Raw genomic sequence first — 10,361 nt, 5'->3', positions numbered from 1 at the left:
TTATCAATATACCCCTCTGCCTAACAGTCATACTCAAAACATGTGTTGACTCAAATCACAAATCATCATGGGTAGGAGTGCAAATCAGTATAACCCTCCTAGAAGGCAATTTGGCAATACAGGTAAAAACCTTCAGAATTGTACATACTCTGACCAGTAAGTCCACTTCTAGGAATTTATTCTAGAAAAATAATTACATGTGTGAGCAAGCGCTGGGATTCTGGAATGATTCAGAACCTGAGCTTTTTAAAAGCAGAAACCTAACCACCCGATATCCTGAATATAGCCTGGAGTGTGCACCTCACCGTAACACCTGAGTGTCTGCTAGACACCAACACTGCTGTGTGTGCTTCACCCCACCCCCAAAGGAACGTTGGTAACACACCCCACCCCTTTTCTCATCTCATCTGCTTGAAGAAAGTGGGGCTCAAGGTTAAATGAGGAACCTCAGGACACACTAAAGGGACAAGTGCCAGATTTCAATCTGGCTGCCTGATCCCAGGGCCCCTGTGGTGCCTCCAAGACGGTGTTGTTGGAAAGAAGGATTTCTCAAGTTTTCTTACCCTTTATCCATCTCTTCTGATTCTCCTCCTGGGGTTTGCCTTCAAGGGGAAAACCACCCTGGGTCTCCCAGGCACAGCTCCACCCGCAGGGAGATCGCACTGACTTGGGCGTTGCACAAACAGGATCTTTGATCATCATTCAAACACTAATTATTGAAATACGTTTTTTTCCCCCTAATGTACTACTGTCCTCTCAATTCTTTCCTCGCTCAAAATATTTGCTGTTAGCAGAATTTTACTTCATGGTACGGAGAAGATAAACATGCAGTCCTACATTTAAAAACATACACAGAATGAATTTCATTTTCATATAAAATAAAGTACTTTGGTGAAGCGACTTTTTATTTTTGTGCCCAGTGGCGTATGAGCATGAGGACTGGTCAACCATCACCTAAAGAAGTGAACAGACAGACCTCTGAGAAGCTCTCCAGGTGATTCCAGGAGCGCTTGGGCCAGGAAGACCCAGGCTTCACGGCAAGCCGGGACCTCTGGGTCAGAGGTCAGGACAGGCCAGACAACCGGGTGGGTGAAATGTGGCACCTCAGAGGTCGCAAAGGCGAAGGGCTCTGTGGGGCTGCGCCTGGTGAACCTTCTGGTGAAGACTGCTTTAGCTCTTGGAAATTAGATGTAAGGAAACAAATATAAGCTATCTAAAACCAAATGAGCAAGCAGACAAGATTGTTTTATTTATACTTTATTATTGGCTAGAAAGATTTTTCAATATGCAAATGTATTTCTTCCGAGAGTTGCCCCAAAGTGATCTCAAGAGTCCATGTAATTCCTTTTCCAGAAACTTCATTTTCTTAGTTGTTGTATTCTTGAAGAGCCTGGGCCATGAAGAGTTTGCCTAAGTTTTGGGCAGTGAACTCCTTGATGTTCTGGCAGTAAGTGTTAATCTGGCCTGTGCATTTGGGAAAGTGAGAGAGAGAGTCATCATGTTCCACAAATTATGAAATGACCTAGAACACTGGTCAAACAAGAAAATCAGCATAACACAATTCCTGCAGTTTGTTTTGTTTTGAGTCAAGTTAAAAGAATCAATTCTATTTTTCCACAGGGATAATAAAGAATATAAGGTCTTAAGCTATCTTCCACTCCTGGTTACATGGAGAAGGGAAAAAAAATCTACAACTTTTTAAAAGGTTCTCAGCGGTTAGGTACATGTTAGCTGTCAATGAAAATGTGCTGACTATGCCGAACAGACCGACACGGTACTGTGACAAGTGAGAAAACAGCACTGCTCTCCTTAACCAGGGAGAGAGGACTGCAAACTAACCGACCCGCCTGACCCAGACATGAACAAGCACAGCAGTTCTCAGTCTGCACTCTGGAAATCCTAACAACTCCTCCTCCCTTCCTCAAGTCACGACAGAACAGGAGCAGAGAGCTCACGTGACAAAAGGACTCCAGCACTGATTTTAAGTCTTAAAACTAATGATATAATCTGCTACAATAGTTACATATTTTTTGAAAGTATTAGAAACACAATTCTTCTTGCATTGGACCTTAAATAATGAATGTGTCTCAGTTTCCCAAATTTAATTTATACAAGGTGGGATCACTAAATACAGTGAATGTCTAAATAAAAAATTTTTTTATTACAGTAAAAAACACACTGCCATTAATCCCCCTCAAAACATTCCCCCTCGCTTTGAACACACTTCTCCCATCATTTTCGCCACTTTCTGAAGCAGTTCTGGAAGTCCTCCTTCCTGAGTGTCTTTAGTTGCACTGTCATGGCTGCCTCCACGTGCTGAATCGATTCAAAACGTTTTCCTTTCGTGGTCATTTTGACTTTGGGGAAGAGCCAGAAGCCGCACAGTGCCAGATCCAGTGAAGAAGGTGGATGAGGACACACTGTAATGTTTTTATTTGAAAGAACTTGCCATATATCAGAAGCGATGTGTGACATGGAGCGTAGCCATGATGGAGGATGAAGTAAAGACACTCAGGAAAGAGGACTTCAGAATTGCTTCAGAAAGTGGCAAGAATGATGAGATAAGTGTGTTCAAAGTGAGGGGCATTAATGGCCATGTGTCTTTTACTGTAATAAAATTTAATTTAAATATTCACTGTATTTTTTTATTATACCTCATATGTGTACCAGAAAGTTTTATGGAATTTAGATTCACCCCACCCCAAAAATATATCAACAGAATTGAGAAATTGTGAAAGATCAGCTTTTCTTTGAGTAGGATTTTCACTCTAGTAAATGTCTCACAGACAACTGGCTGAATCAACCAGTACTTAACAGCATGTACACAGAACTAAGGCATTTCTAGCTAAATAAGAGCATGAATGTCATATACTCAAATCAAGCCCTAATGTAGGACATAAGATCCCCACCACTTAAAGGAGTTGTTAATGTGAAGCATCCCCAGAGAAAGTCCATCCAGAATTGCATTCACGTTGCTACAACTGAAATCAAAGTAAGGGAATTCTCTTCTTCAAGTCAGAGAATTCAACCCGGTTGGAACACCCACACAGACAGACTTGGGCTCGGTGCAAAGCAGCAACGTGAAAAGTGGATGGCTTTGGCTACATGATCTTTTGCATTATGAAACTGAAAATTTTTTCTTAGATTCCATGAAAAATAACTCAAATAAAACCTATTTCAGAAAGTTTATAATGCCACCTCAAAAATGTTTAGATAAACAGAGTGAAGCCCAGAAAGGACTGTAAAAGTAGCAAAGACTAACAAATTCTTAAATTTCAGAAATTACAGGTGCTAGATTCAAATTCATCATTCAACTACTTTCAATGCATTAGCTTTTATGACATATTTTTCTGTGTGTGTGTGTGTGTGTGTGTGTGTGTGTGTGTGTGTGTGTGTGTGTGTGTTTTTAAATCTCTCACTGTCGTCTGCTTTCTGAAGAACAGAGTACACCGCCATGCTTTGCCCTGGCCGACGGTACCTGCAATGAGCAGAGACTCCATCCTGGCGGGGGGCTGGTGTGGTTTGAAGAGTTTGGACAGATCCTCCTCAGGAAGTGGGGGTTCTCCTCGGCTCTGGCGCTGCATGTTCTCCTGCTGGCGACGCTGCTGATACTAAAATGCAGATAGAAAACGATCTGGTTATGTTTCTCCACCTGAGGAAAACAATGACCTCCCTCACTTCTGCCACCAGTAAAGCCCCACTGCTCTGAATTCCAACCTCAGCATTATAAATGGCAATGCTTGGTAACTCTTGCTTCCAAGAGGCTAAATATGGCAACAGGAGAAGAAAGTTCCTTTGTTGTAAACTCTAGTGTCACCCTGAGCTCTAAGAGTCTATAACTAATGATTCAGAAAAACAAAACTGGTTATGTGAGAAACAGGAGGCTTAAAAGGCAAAGAAGCCCACGGTTAGTGAGTGAAAGGGAGTAACTTTACCATTTATGACAATGGGGTAAATGACAGCATTACAAATATGATTCATCTTAACTTTAATAAGTAATGAACTATACACGGGAGATTCTTTCAACTTTATCCCTATTGACCAAAATAACAATAATACTGATGACATTATTATTATATTATTAGAATATCATTCCTATTACAATAGTAAATACTATTACCACTCTTAACAACAGATAATCATCTGTGCTTTTAGTTCTATAGCTAAGAATGAATATTAGCTCAGATGATGCTTCCAAAGATTCCCACGGTTCTCTGAAGTGAAGGTGGGAATGTATATAAAGGTAAATATCACCTACAAATTTACAGATCAAATTACAATCAAGAGCTAATAGTTGGATGGTTTACAATGGCAGGGGAAATAATGTCCCTCACACAGCCTTAAAAGGCCAGGCCATGAGAGCCTCCAGTGGCTGGTAAAACTCTGAAGTCCTCGGAGTCCCATGAAAACAGCAAGGGAAATGCTGGCTCTTCCTAATGTAGGGGAGTAACTTGCTTTGCAGGTTCCTACATTTGTGATGGGGTATGAGAACAGAACTGAGATGAATGTAAAAAGGGTTATGAATAGTAAGTAAGAATAAATGTCAACTGCAAAATTTTAAGATGTATTAGAATTCTGAAAAAATATCTGTAAGACTGGTTTCTGGACTCGACTGTCTCAAAGACGACGTACTTTCAACGTGATAGAGGAAGGCGAAATCAAGCTGGGATTTTGGTTGTTGTTTTTTTTCTCTAACAGAGATTTTTCACCATCACCATCTTCACCACCATCTTTTCAGTTAAAAAAATATTTTATAGATTTATATGTGTTTTACAATTCTAAGTATGGTAGAAACAAAGTATTTGGAATTTCATTAAGTATATGAACACTGATATTTAAAATAAATTTACCACAGTATTCTCAGAACCAAGTTGGGCTTAGAACTCTGTTAACAACACCTAGTTTAAAGTACATTTTAATGGACACAAGGCAAGTCATATGCAAACACTTTCACAGATAAACATTCTGGAATCCATTTATCTGTGAATCGAATGTTAACATTTCAGAGCAATGGAGCCCCAAAACAATATTCCAGAAACTGTGAATTGAAAATCATGTGGCCCGCAGGCAACGCCAATAAAGAAAAGGTTAAGTGGCCATAGTAGTATGTATGTGCATATGAGAATATTCAGGTAATTCTAGGGTTTTTATCTGCATTATACTATCTATTTCACAGCAGTTGGTCTATTATTTCCTATCAAAATTGCTTGCTCTTAATCACAATTGCTCAGTTTTTTAAATGAACTGAAGATTGCTAACTATGCTGCAATGAGCCACTACCAAACCAATTATAGTTAGTAAAGAAATGAGCTGTGACACGCTGGAATCTGGGCCTCGGATTTTCTCAATAAATGGGACTCTTATTTGCATAACCTTGGCATTACAATCTGAGCTTAATATACCGGCTCTCTTTAAGACAGGTATTTTTAAGTACAACTTGTAAATAGTATATTATGGACATACTACATAAAGAACAATTTTTTAAATATGACATAGACTTACTAGCTAATAGTCAGTGCTTTAACAAGAATAATTTAGATCATTCTGAAGATGACTCTTGAAGGATCGTACTTGGAAATGAATTGTTTGTTGAATTTTTCCATCATACCAACCTGATGTTTCTGCTGCTGCTGTTTACTCATGTTCCTCATGTATGTGTTGTATTTCACTATATCTTGGCTCATTTCATCCACTCTGTCCATCAGCAACTGTAGGTTCTTTCCCAAATGACTGCTGAAATGTAAATATGAAACGTAAATATACTGACATGTCATATTTTAGAGTCATAGCTCTGCCATTGTGCTGAACAGTTCTGAAATAGTCACTGGAACTGCCACTTGCTATAAGAGTAAGAGCACATATACACCAACAGCAAGGCTGGAGGAAAGGGTCTGAGTCAGCTTGCTGTTAAACTTTCCTTATGGAACCCACAACTGGGACAGGAATACCTGAAATGGCTCAATTTCTTATTGTCTGAGCACACACGTCAGGGGAGGAATTGTTAAACACGCCAGGCAATAATGGGTATTTTCTTTTCAACCAAGTTTGCTGAAGCTCAGCAGTCCTGAACCCTTTTCGTTAGCACCCCCTCCCCCGAACTGTGCTCCAGAACATTGAAATCAGTAGCTAGCACCGATTTAAAAGGGAGAAAACCAGGGCCGGCTGAGTGGCACTCTGGTTAAGAGCTGGCTTGGGACGCCAGAGGGCCCCGGTTCGGATCCCACATATGAGGGCCAGTGACACTGCCCTCCACAGCTAAGATACTGAACAACAGCTCAACCTGGAGCTGGGCTGCCGTGAGTCGCTGGCCACGGCGTAGGCTGCAGCCCCTGCTGCAGTGGGTTGCCATGGGCTACCATGTGTGGCCAGCAGCCAGCGTGAGCGGCCAGCAGCCGCAGTGAACAGCCGTCCAGAAGCCCGCGACTGATCTGCCTCGCCCGGGAAGAGTACAATGATGGTGCCAACTTGGGCCAATGAAGCAACATCTTCCACAACGACTAAAGAACAAAAGGACAGCAACTTGTCTGTTCCCATCCCCCAATTCCTCAATAAAAAGCTTTAAAAAAAAATAAAAGGGAGAACCATGCAAACATAATTTCTCTATCTAGCAGGCTTTAAAAGAGCAACAATAGCATTTATTCTGCGGCCCAAAGCAGAGGACTCCTTTCTTCTTGCCCTTCCTAGAATCGGTAGTCGAGTTGTTGATACTTCTTTTCCTCTCAGAAATTCCTACCGCAGCTCAGTCACCAACGTCTTCTCACAATGTGTGCCAATGCACATTCCTTTACGTACATCACTAATATGCATGCTAATACAATAAGCACCAGTCACTGATTTCTTTTTTTTTTAGCTGAGCCATCCTGCCACCTGTTGGCAGCAAAGCTTGGGCCGGACTCAAACCGCTGTTGCTCAGACCTCAGACTCTTGAGTGAGCTCTTAACCAACTGAGCCACTTGGCCGGGCCCAGTCACTGATTTCTGCCTGCAACTATCTCCTACCAGGGCAAAGCCTGCTACTACATAAACTTACTTTAGAATTCGCTAGCTGAGAAGTAGTACGCATTCATTCATTTCAAACAGGTATTTCCTAAAGACCATTATGTGCCAGCTTCAGTGTCAGCAAATATGGAGACGACAGTGTATGTGACATTCGTGGTCTCCATCTTCACTGGGCCTACAATTCATTTTTGGGGGGTAAGGGGGAAGGAACTAAGAGGGAGGTGGAGAGACACGTTAAATAGTATGATTGGAAAGAGATTTAAAGAGATGACATGCCAAAAGCAAAGGATGAGAAGGAATCAACTCTACAAGAAGTAATCTAGGTGGAAGAAAGCACGCGTGCTGAAGGCCTGAGATGGGCAAAACGTCGACGGATAAGAAGAGGCGTGGCATGGCTGGAGCATCATGACAGCTTAAGGAGGTCAGACGAGCACACACAGGAAGTCATCAGCTACATCACACCACACCCAACGACACACTGTAAAGGAGACCCCTCAACTTCCAAGTAAATGGTACCCTGGAGCTGTGCACATTTGTGACATGTTCTGCCTTAAATTTGAAAATGACCACTCTGGTTGCTATGCAGAGAACAGACTGGAGAGCAGAAACCAGGAAATCAGTTAAGAGTCAATTGTGGAGTGTTGGCAAGACTGTAGAGAAACTGGAACACTCGTACATGGTGGTGGGAATAAAACAACGGTGTAGCCGCTGTGGAAAACAGTGTGGTGGTTCCTCAAAAAGTTAAACATAAAGTTACTATACGGCCCAGCAATTCCACTCTTAGATATCTGCAGAGAACTGAAAACACGCTCACACCAAAACCTGTACACATATGTTAACAGATGCATTATTCATCACAGACAAAAAGTGGAAAAGCCCCAAATGTCTATCAAAGGGCGAATGGGTAAATTATGGTATATCCATACAAAGACTACTACTGAGTCATAAAAAGAATGAAGTACTGATACATGTGTGACACTTAAACACATTACACTGAGTGAAAGATGCCAGATACAAAAGGCAACTTACTGTATGGTTCCATTTATATGAAATGTCCAGAATAGGAAAGACATACTGACAAAGTAAAGAGTGCCTGCTAGGGGATGGGGAAAAGGGCTTAATGGGCAGGGGTTTGTACGGCATGATGAAAATGTTCTGGATTAGTGGTAATGGTTGCATAACATTGTGAATATATTAAAAACCAACGAATTGTACTTTTTAAGGTGGTTAAAATGGTGGATTTTATGTTATGTGAATTTTATCTCTACTTTTGAAACTACACACACACACACACACACACACACACACACACACACAGAGTCATTATGGTATTAGAGAGAGTGGTGGCTTGGACTAGGACGGAGGCAGTATGCACAAAAAAAGCAGAACTGAGAGAGGAATCAGGGCGATTCCCAGTTTCCTGCTGTGAGCAGCTGAATGGCTGGTTTCAGCATCCACAGAGAAGGGGAAGGCTGAGGAGGAAAGAGACTGGAAGGAAACAGAACACCGAGAATGAATGAAAGTAAATCCAGTTAAAATATGGATTCTATATGGATTCCGTCTATAACTTGAAGAAAATTAGGTTTCGGCTCTTTCTGAAATAGCAGAAAAAGCACAGAACTGGTGCATCTGTGCATGTGTGTCTCTATGTGTGTGTGTGTGTGTGTGTGTGTGTGTGTGTGTGTGTGTGTGTAAATAAATTTACCTTTAATTCCAGGTCTGGCACTAGCTACCTAACCTTGGCCCAATGACTTCACCTGTTTAGGAATCAAGGGCTTTTTTCAAATTAAATTTTATTTCTTATTTATCTTATTCCACTGTAATTTAGTGAATCACTTTCAACACTAACATAGTTCTTCCTCTTTGGAAAACAGATTAAGTATTTGCTTCTGTTTTCTTCTAATTTCTTAACAGACTGACTTTAATTCACCCATAATTAAGTGTTTGGTCCAATGGTACAAGGTGAGAAATTAAAATTATTTTTTTCCCTGTAGCTAATCAAATGTCCATATCCATTGATTACATAGTCGCACTGCTTTCCAAATATCTTCAAGATTAAATTTTAACAGTACTGTGTCATCTCCCATGTATTCTTTCAACACACATTATTAAGTACATCCTTCCTTTGCCAGCACTCTGTTAGATACTGAGGATTAACATCGCTGCACTCAACACATTCCAGTGAGGAGAGGAAGGCGAACAGATAAATACAACACAGTGGTGCAACTGCTATAACAAAACAGAAGCAAAAAGCGAGTATGGTAGATCAGACGAGACTTTCTGGGGTAGGTGACAGCTGAATTTTGAATTTTTGAAGAGGTGTTGGAGATAAGAGGAGTCAGAGACAAGGTAGGTAGGAAGGGACCCTGCTGACACTGGGTGCAAGCAGCATGTTCAGAGACCAGCAGGAAAAGCATAATCCAAGAAAATCGCATACCAGGAGCACAGGAGAAGGGGAAGACTGGGAGAAAAAGGAGCAATGAAACGAAAGAGGTAGACCACAAACAGTCAAGAGCACAAAGGCTCTTGGAAGCTAAGGCTGTAAGTCTGGATTCTATTTTCAGAACAATGGGGAACCAGCCAAAGATTAAGCAAAGGAGTAACATGATCATACAATTTGCATTTAGCAAGATCACTGCCATGAAAGAGGAAAAAGGTTAAAAGCAGGAAGTTAGGAGAATGTGCAAGTAACAAGGCACAGAAATAATGAGGCCCTGGCCGAAGCCAGCAAAGGACACGGAAGTCCGATGAAGTCACTCCAGGAACGCACACACTCGGGGAACACTGATGCTCAGGGCTCGCTGGAGGATGAGAAGCCAGCCAGGAGAGCACGGTTTCATACACTCCAAAGGAAGCATTTCAGGGAGAAAGGGCTCTCAACATATTCCATATTTAGAGTCTACAACTTCCAGTAGTAACACAGAGATAAAGTCGCCTTCTGTGACTTCAGTGAGAGTTCTAACAACACAGAATTGATGGGACACTACGTGCTGAGGATAAGTGGGAAATGAGGAAACAGTGACACGCAGAAAGGTCTATTAAGAATTTTTACTATAAAAAAGGAAGAAAAATGAAGCAAAAGGTGAAAGAAGATGGGTGATATTGGCATGAGGTCAAAAGATGTTCTTTTTGTAACTTTGTTTTTTAAGATAAGGGAGACTTCAACCAGTTTAATGTCCTTATTCTTAAGAAATACACATTCAGGGCTGGCTGAGTGGCGCATTGGTTAAGAGTTGGCTTGGGACGCTAGAGGGCCCCGGTTCAGATCCCACATAATGAGGGCCAGTGACACTGCCCTCCACAGCTAAGATGCTGAACAACAGCTCAACCTGGAGCTGGGCTGCCGTGAGTCACCGGCGACGG

At 41.5% G+C, this 10,361-nt stretch overlaps 1 protein-coding gene across 2 annotated transcripts in view; it reads right to left on the bottom strand.

Moving 5' to 3' along the window:
- Nucleotides 1-1,241: 1,241 nt before the first annotated feature.
- Nucleotides 1,242-10,361, bottom strand: part of EIF3H (eukaryotic translation initiation factor 3 subunit H) — a 99,881-nt gene continuing 90,761 nt past the window's right edge. Inside the window, exons 6-8 of one of the 2 annotated variants that reach the window (XM_019642134.1) lie at nt 5,613-5,730; nt 3,479-3,611; nt 1,242-1,464 (exon numbers count right to left, since the gene is read on the bottom strand). In XM_019642134.1, coding sequence (XP_019497679.1) covers nt 1,367-1,464; nt 3,479-3,611; nt 5,613-5,730 — 349 coding nt within the window. In that variant the 3' untranslated portion in view covers nt 1,242-1,366. Of the gene's footprint in view, nt 1,465-3,478; nt 3,612-5,612; nt 5,734-10,361 lie in introns of both variants that reach the window. The other variant, XM_019642133.1, reaches the window with a different exon arrangement.

The sequence above is a fragment of the Hipposideros armiger genome, unplaced genomic scaffold (genome assembly GCF_001890085.2).
Source record: "Hipposideros armiger isolate ML-2016 unplaced genomic scaffold, ASM189008v1 scaffold_65, whole genome shotgun sequence".
Taxonomy (NCBI): domain Eukaryota; kingdom Metazoa; phylum Chordata; class Mammalia; order Chiroptera; family Hipposideridae; genus Hipposideros; species Hipposideros armiger.
The sequence above is the reverse complement of the archived record's forward strand: the minus strand, read 5'-3'. Positions and strand labels throughout refer to the sequence as shown.